Below are 20943 nucleotides of genomic sequence, written 5' to 3'. Positions count from 1 at the left end.
ATGGCTTAAAACAAAATGCTTTGTTTGACCTGGTAATTAAGCATTTTCCTGCAGGATGTAACCGAGGCCAATAGCTTAGAAAACCAAAGGAAGTGGATGTTTTGGGAATGAATGACAGGTAGAGTTCGAGGTCTCTTAATTCTCAGCTGTAGCCAGACAAGAATATCCTCTTTCAAGATTTAGTTGCACAATTATGTACATTAGGAGGCATTTAATTCTTCTTATGTATCTAATGTTAGTCACTCCTCAAGATGGACACAGGAGCAGACATGAGCCTTCTACTAAGGTTACTATTTCAAGCTGCCTACTATGTTTCTCCATGTGGTAGAATTCCCACCCTTTATGCTGTTTCTGCATCTCCACGGCGCAGGTGGTGCAAGAAACTGGAAAATAACCAAACATTCTCCCCTTCTTGCTTTTGCTCCCCCCATCTTTGTAACAAGATGAATCACTTCAATACAAAGCTTAGCTTCCTTGCTAACAAGACCACATCCCCCTGTGACAGAGGATTCCCGCAATCCAGTTTTATGCCATAAGAAACCTGAGGGTACAATGAAAGATGAACTTTTGCACTTCTACTTCTTTCTTCCCTCATCCACCTGTTCTGGCTTCTGGTCTGTCTGCCTTTAACCATAAGGAAAAAGTCTGGAGGTGAGTCTTTTTTTACTTGTGCGGTCATTAAAGCTAAAGAGAAGGAATTAAAAGAAGGAACTAGAACTGTAACTCATACTTCTTAGTGCCTGCAGAACAAAAAAGATCTTAAGGAGTCCTATTAATCGCTTAATGTTAAATATTAATTTGATTGCTCATGTAGCTCTGGAGTGTAAATTCCACTGTTCAGTAGGTCTCATCTGATGTCTGTTCTGCAGTACAAGTCCTTCTGAACTCGGTGAAAGTGAACTGTGTCCACACACAGTGCATATCGAATATCCAGTGGAATGGATAGACACTGCCTATGTTGTATGTCAATTCTAGGTGAGCTTTGAAAGACTTGAACAAACGTTGGCCTACTACTAGCAAAACTATTTTAAATGCAATGCAAACCGTGAAATAAGAGGTCTTCTTTATACTTTTGTGTAGCCAAGTCCCTTGATACCTGGCCAACTGCAATTTTTTTAATGGATGAATGGATTAGTAAGCAAAACTTTCTGCTAGTGTCACTCTTGATATAAACTTCATATACTAAAGAGCGGGGCTGGGTGTCCATCAGTCTGTGACACACTAGCCTTTTTTTAACTCTGATATGATAAGCAAAATGAGTCTCTAGGAACTTAAGGTATGTTAAGCAAGTGTTTTAGGTGGGAGTGGAGTGCTTTTTTTCAGTTGACTATTTTACCTGTGTGCCACTGTATGGGTCAGTAGTATGCTTAGATCTACCCAAACAAATTACTCCAGAACTGTGGTTGAAACTTAGTTTCTGTTCACGCAGTAGCTGTATTGCTGTTATCAGATCTGCTTAACATGAAGAATATTTTTTTTTAAAAAAACTATTTCAGGTGAAAGCCTTAATCAGGTGCCTGCCCCTTAAGGTAGGCTCACATGGTGGTGTATAGACTGAAACATGACTGTCCTTAAAACTGCAGAGTTTAAGAAACCATAATGAACAGAAAAATGCTCCTGTTGCCAAAGGGCAAGAGTCCGGATTAGATGGGTTCGATCTTGCTCCAGTGGCTCTGGCTGGTCACTTCAGGTGGTTGCTTTAGCCACTTGCTCCTGCTAAGTGAAGCATTTCAAGTGGTCCTGATGATCAGGCACTTCATCTAGGCAGGAGGTGCCCTGTGTCCCATGCGTACTGTGTGTGCAAGTCTGGCTGAAATAACCCCCCATATTCCAGTGGTCTTGCACTCTTGTCCTGTCAACATTAAGACCTGCATTATGGATTTATAACTTAATCTAAGAAAGCAAGTGCTATTCTGGCTTGGTGTTTGCTCTGCCAGAGCAAGGTGGAGATCATCCCTCTACAGCCAAGCTGAACTCCTTAGGGAATATTTTTGTTTGTTTCCTGAGCAGGTGTTTACTTGTATCACAACCACTTCAGTGGTGCCCTGGCCCCATCTGCTCAAAAGCAACTCAACTTAGACCCAGAAGGCTACTGAATCCCCCATAATCTCTGCAGAGCAGAGTTTCCCTCCAGGTCAGGGTTGAGATGGTGCTAGTGGGACCAGAGTGGTCCCCTTCCATGCACATCAGTATTCTACTCTAGCACTGATAGGGTGCTCCAAAGCCATTTACATCTTTATCACCCGTACAGCTCAGAACTAAGAAATGGAAGGTTTCTTTCTTTAAGAACAATATCATGTCTGTCTTTTTGTAATTAATCAGTGTGGTTCTGTGTTCTTATGTAGCCAACACAGAACTTGTATTTAGATTTAGTTCTTACTGCACTTCCCATAGCTTTCATTGTGATACTTCTTCCTGCTTCCTTTGACACTTAGACAATAAAATTCCCTCTGTACTGCTCTCAGCTTGTGCAGAGAAAACAAGATGTCTGTACTGTCTTTCTTTCCAATTTAAACTTTCGCGTTGTCAGTTAGCTGAGAAGTCAAAGGCACAGCCCTGAGTGATGGTATCAGACAGATACAGATGCCCTGTACCTGCCACACTATGGACATGGAAGAACCCTCATTCTCTTTCAATCATCTGAACAGGTGAGTATGTCTGCACACACAGAGGCAGCTGCCAGAGAGTACGAAGTATGTACACGGCTGTGTAGCAAAGGCTAAAACTCATATTTTCCTCTTGAACTGCCATCAGTCAGGCTGGATGGAAAAAAAAAAAATCAGCGGATGCAGCAACAGAAATTTCAGTCTTAATACTGTAAGGGTTAACACAAGCCTCTGCTTGCACTGTTCTACTCTTCAACATTTAATCCAGTATCCCTTCCTGGCCTGAAAAGCAATTCTGCTTAAGGTCTGTAGTTCAGTGGCCTTCCAGACGAATGACCTCACCAGGACTTCTCAAGACAAAGGCTGGGTTAATAAAGGACAGTCAGCTGCAAGATTCAGTGCATTTCCCCAGCAAGGGGGATCCAACTTTATTCAGGCTATCATCTTTCAGGCATAACATACCCCTTCTCTCTAGGGAAATGAGTAATAGCTGGGACCAGGGCCAGGATGTAGGCAAGCGTACAGTGTGTAGAGGAATGGAATAAACATCCCCTAACCTGTTACTCCAAAGCAAATGGCATATGCAATCGTCCCTCTTAGCTAAGTTAATTATATGAACAACTTATGCCTGAGGGGAAGTAATTGCACAGCACCTAGTAGATGGTATGAAGACACAAAAGAAGAAAGTAGTCACTTCATAAACCTGCATGGCCTGTGCTTAAGCCCAAGAGTTGAAAATAAAACTTCAGCAGTAGTTGAAGGCTTCTTGCTCCCCTATTAAATACTTAAAAATTAATAATATTAGCCAAAAAAAAAAAAGACTAGAATGTTGTAATTTCTGTAAACCTCTACTTCAGGTGCTTGTTTGAAAATACCTTCTGCCCCATGTCTTACAGATTTTGCTAAAAATCAGATAACTCCTAAATCCCCTATAGATGCGTAAGTCAGGGTGTTTGCTAGACAACAGAGAACAGCAAAACAGTCACTTGGCCACAGCTGAGATTAAAAATAACTTTCTGCTCCCTCTTGGATCAGGCTTTCCCCCTGCTCCTGGTAGTTCCTGCAGTTCTAGGCTTTGAAGTCAGAGATTACACTACTTGTACCTTATTGAAAAACCTTTATTGTAGAAAGGATACACAACTCAGTGAAGCAGTATTAAAAAAAAAAAAAGAAACCGAGTCAGCTGCTATGCTGGGAAGTCCAAGACTGCAGAAGTGCCTAAAAGCACATAGAAATCCATTCATTTCAGAGTGAGACTGAGCCTTAAGAGCACCATTCATGCAGAGACTGCAGGATTATGGAAGGCAAAGGCGTATGACACACTGTGGATAGCAGGCCATTACAGACATCAATTAACTCAGCTGAGTTGGCTTTCCCAGTCTGTATTTTTATTTTGGCAAAGAGTGACTACCATCCCATCTCCCACCTCATTCTGCGAGAGGAAGGGAGAAGAATATCTTTAGAATAACTACTGTGTGCATCTACCCCCCTGTTCAGGACCAGCTCCCAGAAGCAGCCAATAACTGAATAAACTTAAGACTGGTGTAGAAGGCTTCTCATCCAGAAAGAAAAGGCTAAAAAACTAAATAACATTGCTAAGGCTTGAAGTCAAGTCTTTTTTTGTATTTAAAAGGAAAGACTGGATGGAACAAATGCATCTTTTGTTGTAGCACATGCCAGCATCTAGTCTAGTCCTCCCATTTGTCACCTCAGCACCTTGAAAAATGCTGTGTTTGTCTAACCAAAGTTAGGAAAAATTTTCCAGCTCTACTATACAGCATTCCTATTCCCTTAGAGCACAAGAATGTGCAATCTAGATCCGAAATAAAATAAATAAATACAAAAATAAATTTAAAAGAGCTTCAGGACTAGAATGGCATTTTCAGTGGAAGCTGATGGACAACTTGCCTCGTCAGAAGCCAAATTTGTATGGCTGCCAAGAGGAAGGAGCTTGAGGCATGCCAGCTGTTAAATCAGTCATCTTGGTTATCATTATAGCAGGTGAGTTTTCTGTAGAAACTCAGCATCATACTTTGAAACACGCAGTACGTTCAACGGCAGTGATCATGCAGCTTGCCTATTTCAGTGTGATGGTACTAGGGAAAGCACTACAGGCCAAGCAGCTACAGCCTGGTAAGGAGCAGGTCACAGCCAGCAATTCAATTAACTTGCACAACAGGAAGCCTACTGAAAGCAGATGGTATCCTACTAAGGCTTGTGTTCTCCTCCTTTAAATGACCCACAAAAGGCTGCATCTGCATTTGGATGAACCACGGATATGCCTGCAAATTCTTAACAGTACATCCAATAAGCTTTTATTACTGAGGTGGTGGCAATGGGAAAAGAAATTGCTCTGTAGCAACACCCTGCTTTGCAGACTGTTTGCCAACACCTCTCAAATACTATTAGAAGCAGGACACGTACCTTTATCTACTCTTAAAAAAAGATTCTCTCCGAGATGCTGAACTGTTCTGAGAGCCTCTAAGAGATGCCTCAGAGAAAAGGAACTAAGGCCCAGTATATTTCAGGGTTATCCTGTGCTTCACAGCAGGTGGCATACAAAGCGCTAACGATAAATCTTAAAACTTTTTGTTATATAAAACAAGAGTTGTTCCTGTGTAAGTGTTGGTTTCAGACCTCTCACCCCTCCCACGTAACTCCTCAGGTGTGAGGGAACCCACTATTTTATGGCTTGATGCTATTTCAATGCTGAGTTTAGAAGACTTAGCCCTAAAGAAACCCAGCTTTTAACTAAAGAAATACAGCTGCAGAAAGAAATAAACATCAGTTAACTCAGAAAGATAACTGGAGATGGCAGTCATGGGAAAACAGCTGCTGGAGAGAGACCTCATAAGGAAAAGGCATGGAGAAAGATGACCTCAAGCAGCAGCCAAGTTTCGTTTATTAAGAAAAAGAAAAAAAGTGGAGCAATTATATTGTTTACCACTCCTCCCATCTCCCATGTAATTGGGAAAACTGATTATAAAGGGCACCCTCCTGAAGTGATGAACTTAAAACTCTGAGAAAGCGAAGGAAGTCCAACTTCTACCTAAATAGCATAACTAAAAACATCCTAGCAGCTGTGGTGCAGTCTAAGCTGTTGTCCAGCAAAGATACTTTGTCAAATACTTTGTCAAAGATACTTTGCACACTCCTGCAGTTTATAAGACTGGTAACAGGGTATGTGTACACACCGCCAGCAGTCTCTGGCATCCCTTCCCCTAAGTATCAGTCTCCTTGAGCTCTACAGCACTATCAAGATGGTGTAGATGATCCTACCTCTAGGATACCTTTCCTTTCTGAGTATAGCAGATATTCCTGTTGTTCCACTTTCGTAACTGTTTACAGACCTCTGTAATTCATCAGAAAGCTGTGCTAATGACAGCTAGTCATGCATTTAGCTCAGGAAACAGTGTTAAGAGCGACATCTGGAATCTCAGTTCTGTGTCTTTCCACGAGTTACTCATTACCACAGCCTCTTATTATATCACTCTGTGCTATTCTTAAAGCATCACAGAACACATTATTTTCTCCCTATAAATATATAATAGTTGCTATTTTAGAGGTAGGGACTCTTTTCCACCCAGCCCGCCTCCAAACTTCTATAGTACCCCACAGCCAGAAGCACTCACAGGTCTCCAGATCCATTTGACGTTCAACTCCAAACTGCTCTAGAACACAGTTGTTTTTTCTTTCCTGAAACAGGCCAACTCTGTAAGGGTCTATACCGCAGCTTCAGGGCACTGATCAAAACCACCACAGCAATCAACTCTACAGCTCTGGCTTTGTGTGTCACTAGCAGTGGTCCTGCATTTCTGCAATAGTTTCATCTATGAATGCCCAAGGAAGCATATGAGCCACAGCTTTGGGAGCTACAGGTCCCCCTGGGCATTTTCTAACCTTCAAAAAGAAGAATCAAGAGGACTTGCAGGCACTGTCTTGAGGTTTCTCAGCACATGACTCTATATCCAGTGTTCAGCTACTGAACCATTTCAAGTTCATACATACCATTTCATGTATTGAAAGAGAAAGCATTAACTTGACCTGTGGAACAGTAGCTTTTTCAACAAAATATAGCTGGAACCTTAAAACCTCCCTGAGAGATGCCTTAACACAAGTTAGCCAAAAGAAAAGTCAAGTCTTTGGTTTAAACAAAATGGAAGAAGCACTTGTGATGTTGAAGCACAGCTCCTCTGCCTCAGTTACATCCCAAGATTGGCAGGGTGCTTCGGCCAGCGCAGGGGCAACCAGTTCACCTGACGGTATACTGTGCACACCCTAGGGGTCTCAACAGGTAGGCAGGAGGGCTGCTTTCACACACACCCCTCATCAACTGACCGTCAGACACAGCCAGCAATTACAACTGAAGCAGATAGCCGTAAGTGCCAACGCTATGGCTCACAGTGGTTTTTATTTTGCTTTTGGTTGGTTGTTTTTAAACCTGTGGTGTCTTCCAAGTCTCCTGTTACAATGTTAGCAGCTGGTGGCAGTTATCTGCAATCAGGCTGCTTTCTGTCAACCTCTTTTAAAGAGGCAGAAATAAACATGGGAGTTATGCTGGCAGAAAATAAAACTCTCAGTTCACTGATTTCCCTTTCCTTCACTCCCTTTACAAATACAACCACTTACAAAATCGGAATAAGGGTACTTGCAGAAATTAATGCAACTTTCAGATAAACACAGCCATAGAAATACACAGCTCTGCATTCCTCCCCATGTACACACACCAGTGCCACGCCAGAACCGTTACCTGTGAAACTAAGGGCAAACAACGCTGCAAACTTACTCACCCCCAGACTGCTGTTCACTTATACAGACTCCTGCATTTTATCCCAACTGGGGTAGCAAAAGCCATCCACACACCAACAGGAAAATACCACAGCACCTGGCAGGGGCAAGAACGGAATCTGCAGTCCTTGCATAATCACATGGGCACAGAACATAATCCCCCTGCCCATCACCCCTTGTTTCTGTACAGTTTACAGAAGTGAGATGTCAAAGATCAGCAGTACTTGCTTTCTTTGGGAGAAGGGGAAGGGTTCCTGAATGCAAACCACTTTGCAAACTCCTCTGGGATTCTGGGATGTGCTGGGAGACAACAGCTAGGCCCACTTCTTCCCTCTCTTCAACCCTCATTTACTACTACCTTGTGTAGCTGATTTGTCCTCTCCTCTTTCACATACCAACCAGCAAAGCCATGTTGGGCAAGTCCTCAGAGGGTTCAGCTGCCAGAAGCACAAGGTGCTGCGATTACTTTGTGGTTTTCTCTTGGATCAGAAAAAAAATATTTTTCAATAAAGAAAGTACACTTAAAACATAAAAGTCCCCCAGTATAACCCAGGAAGAGAGAACAGTACTTCAAGTCTCCTCATACCTTCCTACAAAAACCAGAGGTGGGACCAGACTTCCCTACGTCATTTTTGAACAGAAGATTGATAATGTTTCTGTCAATATTGCTCCCATCTCTCACAGAAAAAACTGAGCACCAAATGTCAGGCTGAACTGGGGAACCTGCCCTAGGAACAGGTACAGTTCTATTGGTTTTGTACTGGCCAAGCCTCTGCTGACAAAAGTACACTGACAGAATGCAAAAGGTACACTGGGATCCAAGCGACTGACAATCTGACTCCAAGTTAGTCCTCCCCTCCCTCCCAACACCTGTCAAAAGACAAAAGTCAGTTGTACAGGTTCTACCTACCTAAACATGGCTGGCTCCAGAAGAAGGCAGTAGCATGAACTTCAGTCTGGTGCAGGAGGATGCCACAGGTTGGCTATCTGACCCCTGGCAGGCTGAATGGGAATAGGGAGGGCACAGAGAAAGAGTAGGGCAAGGGACAAGTATCAGCTCTTCCATCTGACTGCTCTGCTGCCTTTCACATGCCTTCCACTTTCATCTCTCTCTTGGAACCTCCCAGAGCTATAGCCTCCTGGGTTGTCATGCCTTACAGGATCATTTTTTCTACCAATATTCACTGGAAGGATTGTAAATATTTTTCCTGTAAGTGCCAGACTAGGCACCGTTCTAAGACTGCTCGAAAGGAAGGGAGCCTTCCTCAAGACTTTTGCTGCAGTTCTAGAGCTCCTGCGGGTAGCTCTGTAGAACCCCTGGCTTCATTCCTGGCAATCCCATTCCCTGGTCCATCAGTCACAGCAGGCAGCTTCTTGTAGAAACCATTCAACTACACAAACCCTTCTTCCAGGAAGACAGCCCTTACACATTATTAAGTAAAAGCTGTTTCCAAGCAGATAGCAGAGCCAACACTTTCAAAGGCAACATAACAACTAGTCCTGGAAGGAACATACTTCATAAACCATCACTGAGAAATTAAAAGAACCATTTTTTTGGTGTGAAAGACTGAAGGTGTATATACATCCCCTACTCCCTGGTAGCAATTACCTAACCAGAAGTAGGCAGCACTGCCCCTCTCTTTCCCAGCTGCTTGAAGATCTCACACAGGGACAAATAAACATGGGAGTTATGTTGGTTCCCGCAGCACTAAAACATCTGCTAAACAAAGCAGTGGAACAAGGATCCCTTTAAGGGATGGTAAAGCCTGAATACACTGGAAGCCCACGGGGAACACAGCTCAGGTTTGCAGAGACCCACAAAACACCAACACAAAAAGCACTCCAACTTCCCCATGCCTGATTTTTGTGAAGGTGTGAGGGGAGAAAGGGAATTTTACGGCATGACAGGGAAAAAAGTTTTCTTGCAAGCAGGTTGTGCAATCCAGAGCTTCAACTGCTGTACTCAGAACAGCTTTTCTTTAGGGAAAGGGAACCAAAACTAACCCTCTCTGAGGCTGGAGATCTCCAAGCCAAAGCTAGCCAACAGGCAGAGATGATCAGATGAGCAAAAAGGATTTGGTAAGCCATTTGCCAGCAACAGGACATCTTCAGAGAGAAGGGAAAGGCGGCCAAGCAGCTTCAGGGCTCCATCCTTGTACAGCCTTCGACCTGACAAAGAAAACAGAAAACAACAGAAAGAAGCATCAGCCAGAGATGGTGCTGTAGGTTGACTCTATACACTCACAGACGGATGCTCGTCGACACTTTCCTATTTGTTCCCTGATGAACGAAGACAGCCTGCACAAACGCTGCATGCACCTTTGAGTCTAGATGTGAAAACAGTGAGCATCCTGTAACACTGCTGTTCCATGGTTTCATATACTTGCAGGCACAGGAATCAAGTATGTACTAAATTCACCAGGCAGTTGCTTACATGGGAAGTTCTTTTCATGGTACTAAGTCCCAGTGATAGCTTCACATTCTCCCCTCAGGAGGAATCCATCTCTTCATTCCTAACCTCCTCCCCAAAACTGATTCCAACATGACCCAAATCAGCCAAGAGACAGTTCCTGGATGCAATTACATGCAGTCTTTCACCAACGTAACTCCTGTTTCAGGTAGCAGAGGGGTGGTGCCATGGTAAGGTAACCCAGAGACACCACCTTCTAAGGCCAGTGTGTGGTCTCAGTCAGACAGAAGTCCAAGCCTTGAACTTAAGAAGCCAGCAACGCCTGTTACCAGGAGCACAAGATACTTATATAAAAGAACAGAATTCACCCTGTTCTAGCTTCCTCAAAAGTCTACGTGAACCTAAGCTAAGCAGCTTCAGTTTTTCCACAGCAAAAATAAACAGCGTCTTCTCATGATACTTGAGCAAATGCTGCTGCCACTTAGTGCATCACTTCAGCCAATGTCACACCGTGTAGATCCACCCCACCAAGCTGCATTCTGGCATGGCTCACAGCCCTCTCCCAACATCACAGGGATAAGCCCCACACTGCCACACTCACCTCCCCTGTTCCCATTCTCCACAGGCTCTGCTGAGTAGAAGATATAATCAACAGTGGCTCCAAGCCCCATGGGCATCGTGGTGACCTCTGGGCGTCCCTTCTGTGGCAGGAAGTGGCTGTAGACAGAAGTCAGCTTGAGGCCGTGCTGGATAACACCTGAAGACCTGCACATGAAGAGCCACTGTTTACCAAGGAAGGAAAGAGAACGATGCAGTGTTCAGTACTGCAGTCACAGCTGAATTTGGATGTTCCCTTGCTGATGCAACTGACCAAACTGTTTCTACTTTATGAACAGTCCTTCAGAATCATTCACTCCACTTACACCAAAACCAAAGCAGACTATGAACTTTCTTTGTCTCCAATACCCGGTTCTGTCTATGGCCTTCATTCTTGACTTCACCAGCACAATGCTGACAGAACAGTGCCCAGCTGCTGGGACAACCCTAGGTGGACCTGACCCTTCCAGACAGCTCTCCTTACTCTCTTCCACCCCCACATTCCTTTCAGCCTTTACTTCAGCCAGATTTTCAGTGCTCAGGAAAGCAAGAACGGGTTTGAAGAGTGGGGCCGTTGAAGGTGCACCAAATTACCTTGGGACAAACGGCTGGGGATCAGGGTCTTTCACCATGGCAGCAGGCTTGGGCCAGTTTGCAGGGCGGTCTGCAAAGGAGCAAAGAGATTCCAGCCAGACCTACACAGATCCTGGAACAGGCTGCTCATCCCAAGTCTGAGAAGCTTCTCCTGAGACCAACGAATCTTTTTGCCCAAGAAGAGCAGATAGCTTCCAGTCACAGGCACCTTAAAGAAAAATATTCACAGGAAACCCCAACTCTAAGACTAACAGGAACATCCTGTGAGCAGATCAGTGCAAACAACTGAGAAGTCATATTCTATCCTGCTAAGGACATGTCCTTAAAGCATTTAATATTATCAGCGCTCAGGGTACTTCAACCTTTGCTCTCAAAGGAAGTTCATTTGCCTTAGCCTACAGCTTACTCTAAGGGTGTCTAGAAAGGCAGAACAGGCATGGAAAGAGCAGAACCCGCCATGCCACAAGGCCCAGAGGTAAGGCAGTGTCTACTGAGTACCAGCCTCCAGAGACATCTATGTTGGGGCCACTGTGACATTACAGTCTCCAGGTTTATTCTACCCCACCAAAAATATTGAGGCAGAAAAAAACCAAAATATTTATATATATATATATATACACACACATATTTCACTTTATAAGAAACAGCCTCCAAAAGAGGCTCAATCTCAGTGCATCTCAAGGAACACAGCATGTAAGAGGGTGGTAAGATTGTACTCCTCTGAGCTCTCATGGAACCCATTAGTAACCACACACTCACAGAAGGCACGCTTCTGCCTTCCCCTTTTCTCACCAGGCATTGCCTCCACCTCACATTTTCATCAAAACCAAGCTAGGAGAGTCACAAGCTGAAAAATATTCCATTAATACCTGGTTTAGCATCTGTCACACCTTCCAAGAGGTCCAGCTGTGGTGGTCGTTCACAAGCAACATCACAGAAACGAAACTGGAGCAAGAAGTCTCGGCTGTACTTACGTCTGCCTGCAGAGAAAAATACATGTTAAAAGAAGAAAATAACTGCAGCAAAGTCACATCTACAGGGAACATCTGCACACTCTTTAGTCCTTTAGACCTCTTAAGTTTAAGAGAGGTTTTTGTGCCCAAGCACCCTGACCCCATGAGAATGGGAATCACTTAATAACCTAAATGTAGAACAGAAGAGATGAGTAAATGTAGAACAAAGCACAGTTATTGTTAGCCCCTTAGCTAACGCAACAGTCATGGTCAGCACCTTGATGAAACAAATCATGTCCCCTCTGAGACAAGGGACTTCGAAGCAGACCAGTTAGTATGCAACTCAAGGAAATGTCTGCCAGAAAAGAAAAAACACCTCTAGAGATCATGTTGAATACAACTTCTACAATCAAGATTCCAACAAAAGCTATTTAGTGTGGGCTGCTTTTTTTTTTATTTAATCCTAAGGACAGCAGAGAACAGTCATGATAGTAACTAGGCCCTTAAGAATGATTTGCTAATAGCGGTGTGCAAATACTGCCCAAAACTGCTCCCACAAACACGTCCAGCTGAAAGCTGTGGCTGCTGAACATGGTTTACAATTGGACAAAAGCCTAAGTCTGGGAATATGAAAGAGACAGGGAAACATTCAGCTCCTGACCAGAGAAAGAAAATGGCAGAAACTGGGCTACAGCAATAGACTCCAAAAAAATTATAATCAAGGAAATGGATAGGAGAAGAGAATATTTGCTGTCTCATGCAACACACGCCCAAGCCAGAGAGACAGCAAGGGCCACAAACTGTCCATCTTCATCAAATTCATGTTCTCAGCGCACCTGGAGCTCACCTGGTTTCTTTGGCTGGCACAGGGTGACATATTGGCAGTTGTCTGTTACACCCAGTGAGCTTGGCCACAGTGGAGTCAGCAGTTTCCGTGAATGCCACTGTTGGGAAAAGTCTTCCTGACCAGACACCTGCAAGGAGGCCAGAAACAGGGAGAGGAAATATCAGCACACCGAGCAGAACTTTTGCAAGATAGAGACAATATACATACATACACTTGCCAAGAGCAAGACGGGAGAATGCCCTCGTAGAAAGGCATGACCTAAACTATTCAGAGTATGGCACAGATATAACCCTTCAGCTGTGGGGGATAGATACAATTAGCTAAAAGTCACCTGACCAGATACTTTGCAGGCATCTGTTACTGAACTGATGATTTAGCTTGAAAGCTAATGTTGTATTTGATCATGGATACACAGTAACAGGTAACAACAAGAAACTCTTAACATAGGTGCTCATTTCAAACCATTTTCAGATCAGACATCCACATAAAATTTCACCAAGTCTTGGTGGAGTTGTGCTTCCCTACACTTCCAGTCACGCAAGAGCAAAAATCCCACAGAAAGGGAAAACAAGGACCTGAAATTAAGTGGTCTCTTTTTAACCAGTCTGCCTCAAGAGAAACCAAAAAAGCAGTGGCGGAAACAACACACACACATTTGTCCGTTTCTTTCCCAGCAGCACTCGAGGCATTGGGGAAGGCTGCTGAATAACTGAATTCAGTATCTGGACTACCTCCTTACAAGAGAAAGAACGCAGCCATGCATTTCTCTAGCAGCACGCAATAAAGAACTACCCAATCTCAGTTCTGGCTGGTACCTACCTTCCAGGCTGGCATCCCATGGTAGGAAAGTTCACCGTTCCGGATGAATTTGTAGAGTGGAGAATCAGGTACAGAGTTCAGGTCTCCACATAAGATGACAGGATAGTGGCTGCCTTCAGCAGTTCTTGCAACCTTGTCAATCTCTGCTAGAAGCAAGGCCATCTGGGCCAGTTTGATATCTCCCCGCCGGGGATTGAACAAAACGTGAGTGTTGGCCACACACAAAGGACTGACTGCCTTCAAATCTAGGCCCTCTGGAAGCAGAGGCTGTAGCAGCAGCACCAAGCCCACGTTATCCCGATTGAGGACATCTAGGCCAGGGCGGAAGTATTCTATGGGGCTGAGGCTGATCAGCTGGAACCTGCTGTGCTTATAGCACACTGCACAGCCATCTGTCTTCGTCCCAGTTCTCCGTTTATAGACGCACGCAAAGCCTGAAAAGAAACCATCACCTATTAAAAGGATTATCCAGTCATTACTTCAGGTTCCCCCCATCTGCTGGGGAGTTCAGCAAGTCTGTGTAGCAGAAGAGGTTCTCACTACATTTGGGCACAGCATTATACCCAATTCTCAGTTATATTATACCCAAATCACAGTTTACCATTTATCGTTGAGGGCATTTTCCCCTCTTCTTGTCCTTACAGGACTCTGATCTGTCAATTCTGAGAAAGATCAGTTACAAAACAAAGGGTAATGGTCTAGGCAGACAGTTCAAAAGTAGGGCCAGCAGTCACCCGACAAAGACGGTAAGCTCTCTCAAGACCAAGTGCTTTGAAGACGTTAAGTAGGAAGCACTGCTTGGCCAGTTCCACGAACTGGAGGTACAGACACACAAAAGCAGGACATACCCATCTCCTTGAACGTCGGTTCCAGCTGCTCACAGTAATGGTTCTCTTGCACCTCCTGGAGACACAGAACCTAGAAGGAAGGCAGAGACCTCACTCACTCCACCATTATTTGCTAGTAACCATGACACTCACATGTCAACCCTGCAACCAAGAAGGTCATCGCTGCAACTCTGTCCTGTATTCCCAGATTGAGAGCAGTAACTTTCTGGGTCACATTAATTTACCACTCAGTTTTCCAGTGATGAGGCAGGAGATCCTTCATCAAAGAGGACTCAAAGAATAAAGTCATGAAGTCCTCTTCCATGTAGGCTTCCCCTCCTGTGCTGCCTTATAAACCTGGTTCTTTTCTCCCCAAACACACATTATCTCTTCTTCCTCTACTTCTGCTGCTTAAAGAAGTTAAGCCCTGCCATCAAAGTATGACCATTTTCTACAGTAACACAGTAAAAGCAAGAGACACACCAAAAAAACATACACACAAGGCCTCAAGTACTCTCAGAGGAATCAGTGTTCAGTTACCAAGCAGGCAGTAACTTCCCCCCCATCTTTCCCTCCCCCTAAATACTGTTAGATCAAACAAGGAATTCAAATTCTGGTGACACTGATGTGGGAAGGGCTCTGTCATACTCACATCAGGATCCCAGTGCTGGATCTCCTGCAAAAGATTTGGAAGGCGGTAGTTCCAGTTCAGGATGTCTGGATGACAGTGTAAGTAGAGTTCAAAGCCCTGCTCCACCAGGTCCTGAGCAAGGATGTTGTAAGACATGACTCGAAATTCGAAGAGAGGAGTGTTTTTCGAGACCTGCTCTAGCATACAGGGCTGGACAGAAAGATCTTCCCAGTCTCTCCATAAAATCTCTATACGCAAGAGACAAAAAGCCAAGTTACAGCTCTGCTGGGTACCCTGCTGATAATTTTGTTCTCCTTGGGATGCAGGAAATAGCCATTTTCATTCTCTAAGCCAGGGCGTTCTACCCTCTGAGCAAACCCCCACCTGCTCTGGTTTTCAGGTGCTCTTTTTGCCTTTGGATAGTTGTCAATGGGGACGGCATAACAGAGTCCAGAGTCAAGCATACTGAAACACTTGACCAGTTTTGGGGTGCTTTTAACATTATAAAGCCAGCACTTGAGAACACTTCCTGGGAAATGAACATATATTGATGTTCACACCAGACAATCTAATAGCACAGAGACTACTAGCTGTGACCAGCCCTCCCTCAGCAAAAACTCACTTTATAGTTTTCACTAGCAGATCCTGTCAATTCTGCATGGACAGATATAATCAATGTCTTACTGAAAGCAAGCACAGACACAATAAACTGACCACATTCACTACAAATACAAATCCCAAACTGAACATTAGATTCAGAGCTGTTAAACTACTGACCATGGTAGGGTACCTCTGTCGGGAGAGCACAAAATTGTACTGTATCCTGAACGGGCCAGGCTGGGGGCTCCACTGGCACTGGCTTTGCATCACATGCTAAACTCCAGGCCAGCACAGCTGGGTCTTCATTCTGCACTTCTACACCGATAGCAGCACAGCCAGCTATCTGGTGATCCGTCTGTGGCACCACAGTCGCCCAAGAGGCGCTGCCTGTTAGAGCCACTGCTTCCTCTGCTGGTGATTTTGCCAGTTCAGTCACTGCATCATCTTGCGGTTCTGAAGAAGCCAAGCCGTGTAGCTCTGTGAGCTGCTGACCAGGGCACTGCGTGACTTCTGGAGCTGAACTCAGGTCACTGAGGCTAGTCATCAATAGCTCTGAACCTTCTAACCAGTCACTAGTGAGCGTAACTGATACTTTCCCCACTGCCGGAACACTCTCACTGTCTGGTAAGTTCCCTGCTCCTTCCTCCAGCCACTGCTGGAGAAGAGCTTCTTGTTCTTCTGGGACTGAACCTCCTCTGGTCGCAGCAAAGACACCTTCTATCTGGGTGGACGTGCTCTTCGCCAGAAGCACATTCTTTCGACAGGTAAAGAAAGCATCTGCCATTAAAACAAACAAAACCAACATAAGACAGATGGAAATCCTTTCTAAATCACTAATTTTCCTATAGATTTGCCGTAACACTGTGCAATACAACCATTCATTACGGCAACCCAAATAAATGACTTCTCTGAAGAAAACCAGTTACAGTCTGAATAACTTACCCTGCCTCCTCCTGAATGTGAGGCCACAGTCCAACTCTAGTAACACTATTCAAAGTCACTGAAACTATACAGGATGGCAATGGCTTTACCAGCTCTAGGGAATGCAGTTCTAACTTACGCAGCGCCACGGCTCATCAGCCAAGCTAAAAGGCCTTGTGGAAACTATCAGCACTCAGCAACAGAGGTAAAGGCACAGTCTGTAGAAGTTAGCTGATGGAGTGTATGGGCTAAGAAGCCAAGCTCTTGTAGAACACCACTTGGAGCAAGTTTCTTCCCAGAGACTGAGTAAGAAAGTAGTGCTCAGCTAAAAGGATAAAACATACCACAAAATGCGTCAGAGAAGAAAATCTGTTCTGTTATTAAGACGTATAAAATAGACACAGAGTGACCAATGTGTGCAGTCAAGAGCCTTATTTGAGAGAATATACGCACAGAAGAACTATGGATCACCTGATGACTGACATCTGTAAACTTACTAAGTTAATGACTTGCTAAGACAAAGTAAGACATTAAAAAATCCCTGCTGTTAATGTCATGCTTCAATATATGAATACTGGTGGGGTAAAGCAGAAAAAGACTGGGACTCTTTATTTGCATCTATACAAGAGTTGATGGCATTTACATTTTGCTATGAATTCTGTGCAGACACTAGTCCCTACCATTGACTAGCAATTTCTGTTTCTACAAATCACTTTTTCTCTGCTGTCACTGTGCCAGTCAGCCACAGCAGTAACATACAGGAGTCAGCAACATCCCTGTGCGCTTTTACTGTACACTGCGCGCCAAAGCTTTCTGTAGGTGTCAGAAACGGAGCTTTACAAACCACAGTCCCCTCTGTAGTTTTGTAACTAAGCTGATGAACATCAAAAACACCAATGCACCAAGGTAATTATTTTCACACAACGCCAGCCAGGCTGTGCCAAGAGCCTGTTACTGCAGAACAAGAGCTGAATGTGAGAGGACTCAAGCAGCTCGCAGCAGCTGCCACAGGCCCGGGGGCAGGTTCGGGCAGAAGGGCGGCTTTGCCCCACCGCAGTCACCAGGGGCTGTGAAGAAGCAGCAGGGTCTCGGAGCTCTGAGCAACGCTGATGCGCACAAAGCCCACCCATGAGCCACCCGCAGGTCCTTGTGGAGGCACAGGCCTCCGCGCAGCGCAGCTCCACAGATCCCCCCTGGCCTGCAGCGCAAGTGCGGGCGGGAGGCTGCAGCCCCACGCACCCCGCCACCTGCACTGCGCCGCAGCAGCCGGCAGCTGCCCGCAGCCCGGCCCCAGCAGCCCCGGCCCCAGCGGCCCCGGCCCGGCACCGCCGCCCGCGGGCAGCGGCCCCGGGCCCGCCCGCCGCGCCTCTGCCCAGGCCGGGCCGTAACGCCTCAGGCCGGGCCGCGGGGAGCTGAGGGGCACCCGCCCCCCGCTCCTGCCGGCCCCCGCCGCCGCCGCCGCCACCCGCCCGGGGCCGGGTTACCTCGGAGGGCCCGAAGGAGCCGCGCCGCCGGCAGCAGCACGTAGCAGAGCACGGTGCCGATCATACCGCCCGGCGCTGCCCGGCCTCCGCCGCCCCCGGCCCGGCCCCAGCGAGGCGACGCGACGCGCCGGCCCCGCCTCAGCAACGACCTGACGGCGCGGCCGCGGTGCGGGCCCCGCCATTGCGCACGCACTCACCGCGGCGGGCCGGCTCCGCGCTGGGGCCGCGCTGGGGACGGCCGGGGCCTAGCGGGCGGCTGCGGCCTGGAGGGCGGCTACGGCCCGGCCTGACGCTGCTGTGGGGCCGCCCCCTCGCTGCGGGCCCGGCCGGGGTGGGGCGGCCTGGGCCGCTGTGGGGCAGGGGCGCGGCCGGGGCTCGGGAGCTGTGACCCCGGGCGGGATGACGTGACCCCGGGCGGGATGCCGGCAGCTGTCTGGCCCTGCCACCCTGAAAAATGCGTTTTCAGACGCGCACCTGCCATCCTGCAGAAATCTAAACAGAAAGGAAAATTTCCAGGAGTTTTTTCCCCCCTGGAAAGCCACGGAGCAAATAAAGGCCCATTTGCTCCGGATGAGTTAATAATTACACAGGTTTTGCAAACACGGGTGACAACAGCCAAGGTGCTGCAGCCGGGTGCTGGTGTGACGGTGAGATGCGGGCCAGGCTCCCTCAGTCGTAGCAGCCCTGCAAAACCAGCCCCTCACACCCCGCTGTCAGCATGCTGTGGCCTGTGCAAGCCGAGACCTGTTGCGTGCTGAAAGCGGATGGTTTCATGTGAAACGAGAAGTCCTGGTTGAAGTCCATGTTGTTAATGTTTTGCTTCATCCCATGTTCAAATGTGTACAACACCCAAAGGCAAACAGATCACACTGAACGCGGCTACAGCTTTTTACACCGAACATGCTCTTCTAATGTGGGATCTCGGTGGCCACCTTCCAAACTCTAAGATGGGCACTTGCAACGAAGTCAACACCCATGCCAACCCTGCCTTTTGCGCTGACGAGTGCAGCCAAACTGCTCCCTTGATGGTGACCAGCTGCTGTCTCACGGGTTATACTGAGACCAAATAGTTTTTGAGGGACAACCTGCCTCTTTCTTACCCTATTTGTGTACGGTGATTAGCAAAATGGCCATCCACAGGTAGGATGTGAGCTGATATTATAATGTATATAAATAGCCCCACCAGTCTCGTTTTCAAATCCCCAGTTATAAAACACGGCAGAGCATAGACACAGTGACTTGTCTCAAGTCTCATGGATGTCCCACAGATGCCTCTGGCAAAGCACAGAACTGGGCTGTGGTCTCCCATCTCCTGCTGCAGTAAGCAAATCTCTAGAAACCGTCGTTGGTTACTAGTCAGAAAATGGAGGGTGTTCTCCAGAGGAAGGATCTGCAACGTTAAGGGCCCATGACTCAGGCAGTTAAAACAAGGCTATTCTTTAAAAGGAAAGGTCTAAGAAAGTGTCTTCATACCCAACCCACATTAAGATAACCAGACTGAAATCAGAGAAGAATGTTAGCCGGTGCCACAAACAAGCAAGTATGCAGATAGCCACAGTTGTTTGGCCTACACTAGAAAAAATATTTACAAACTTTGGCAATAAAATCAAAGCTGACAACGATACTCTGCTTCAGGGTCAAACCTTCCACTGGCTTCTGTGGCATTTTGTTCTGTATCTGAATATAACCCTACCATGGTCTCTAGTGACTGGACTACTTGAGAACTATGAGAACTATGTAGAAACTTGGGGAATCAAACCACCAAAAATACCCTATCCTTGGGGAAATGGATTTTGTCTTCCTCTCCATACAGCCCATATTACACCATGTAGGCTACATAAACTTCCAGGTGTGTACAAAAGATTAGGTTCACTGAGCATCACCCATAACGGAGAGATTTCTAATTGTATGTGTTAGTCAACCTTTATCAGAAAGCCTCTTGTGTTACAGTTTTGGTTTTAGCCCCTTAGGAAAGGTCACAAAGTCCTCAGTATAAATGATGTAAAATAATAAGCACTGAACCAGTTTTGGCACCAACAGTAGCTGGTGGGATGAATGAGTACTTGATTCGAGGCCCCATTAAGTGCTGACATGTTTACAAGCCACAGTTTATTACCGAACGTGCCGGGAATTTGGCAGTAGGGAAGTCTGAAGCTGTTCAGGGCTAATAAGGCAAATACATTCCTTCTAGCCTCATCTCCTTTAAGACCGTAACAGCCACAGCGTGGCTTTCTCATGAAATTGTACAAACTGGAATACAAACTCAAAGGAGAGGAGAACTCTTCACAGCAGCCTGGCACAACTCTGATATATCTGGGGGGGTTCATGGCCAAACCCGCAGCTGTTCTTTTCTCAGTTACGAGCAAGTTGATGGGATCCCAGAGTGACAGGGTTTCCAGCACTGAATGTCCCCCCCTTGGAGTTGGAAGGTGCAGGTGAGGGCACAGAAGGGGGGTGGCCAGATGGGGTAGCTGCAGGCTCCACAGGGCTTTCCTCGTGACACCTGGCCAGTCCCTGCAAGCAGGAAATGGGATTCTCCTGTTTGTAGGCAGCGTAAACCAAGAACACAGATCTTACAAGTGGCACCATTCCTACTGGAAATGTTTTAATCGTAGCCAAGCGGCTGCGCTTTTTGTGTGTAGGTGTGAGGAACTTACAGGGCTTAGGAGGTGGCTGTGAACTCCTCATTTACGGAAGAGAAAAAGTAAATGAACCCACCGCTCACTGGTGGTGACACAAAGAATGAGTCTGAGAAGGACACAGGTGCGGCGTTTAGTTCCTAGCGAACTCACTTCAAAACTAGTCAGAAACGGCCAATGGAAAATCACCAGCACCCAAGAGGAACAGCTGCAGCAGCAGGCTGATC

At 46.2% G+C, this 20943-nt stretch overlaps 1 protein-coding gene across 16 annotated transcripts in view; it reads right to left on the bottom strand.

Moving 5' to 3' along the window:
* ANGEL1 (angel homolog 1) overlaps positions 1-18415 on the bottom strand; it is a gene marked incomplete at its 3' end in the record, with an annotated part of 174234 nt that extends 155819 nt beyond the window's left edge. For 9 of the 16 annotated variants that reach the window (XR_013929528.1, XR_013929529.1, XR_013929530.1 and 6 more), the window contains exons 1-10: positions 18078-18236; positions 15850-16449; positions 15094-15320; positions 14463-14532; positions 13615-14048; positions 12796-12922; positions 11865-11975; positions 10996-11065; positions 10406-10569; positions 9399-9563 (exon numbers count right to left, since the gene is read on the bottom strand). Coding sequence is in view for 13 of the 16 variants with exons in the window: in XM_080395982.1 (XP_080252108.1) it covers positions 9399-9563; positions 10406-10569; positions 10996-11065; positions 11865-11975; positions 12796-12922; positions 13615-14048; positions 14463-14532; positions 15094-15320; positions 15850-16449; positions 18078-18141 (2032 nt within the window). Of the gene's footprint in view, positions 1-3703; positions 7874-8304; positions 8397-9398; positions 9564-10405; positions 10570-10995; positions 11066-11864; positions 11976-12795; positions 12923-13614; positions 14049-14462; positions 14533-15093; positions 15321-15849; positions 16450-18077; positions 18238-18274 lie in introns of those variants that run through there. The other 7 variants (XM_080395973.1, XM_080395975.1, XM_080395974.1 and 4 more) reach the window with 5 other exon arrangements.
* Between the last annotated feature and the right edge of the window lie 2528 nt (positions 18416-20943).

The sequence above is a fragment of the Falco punctatus genome (assembly GCF_963210335.1).
Source record: "Falco punctatus genome assembly, chromosome: 7".
In the NCBI taxonomy this organism is placed as follows: Eukaryota; Metazoa; Chordata; class Aves; order Falconiformes; family Falconidae; genus Falco; species Falco punctatus.
Note: the sequence above shows the minus strand (reverse complement) of the source record. Positions and strands in the feature narration are given on the sequence as shown.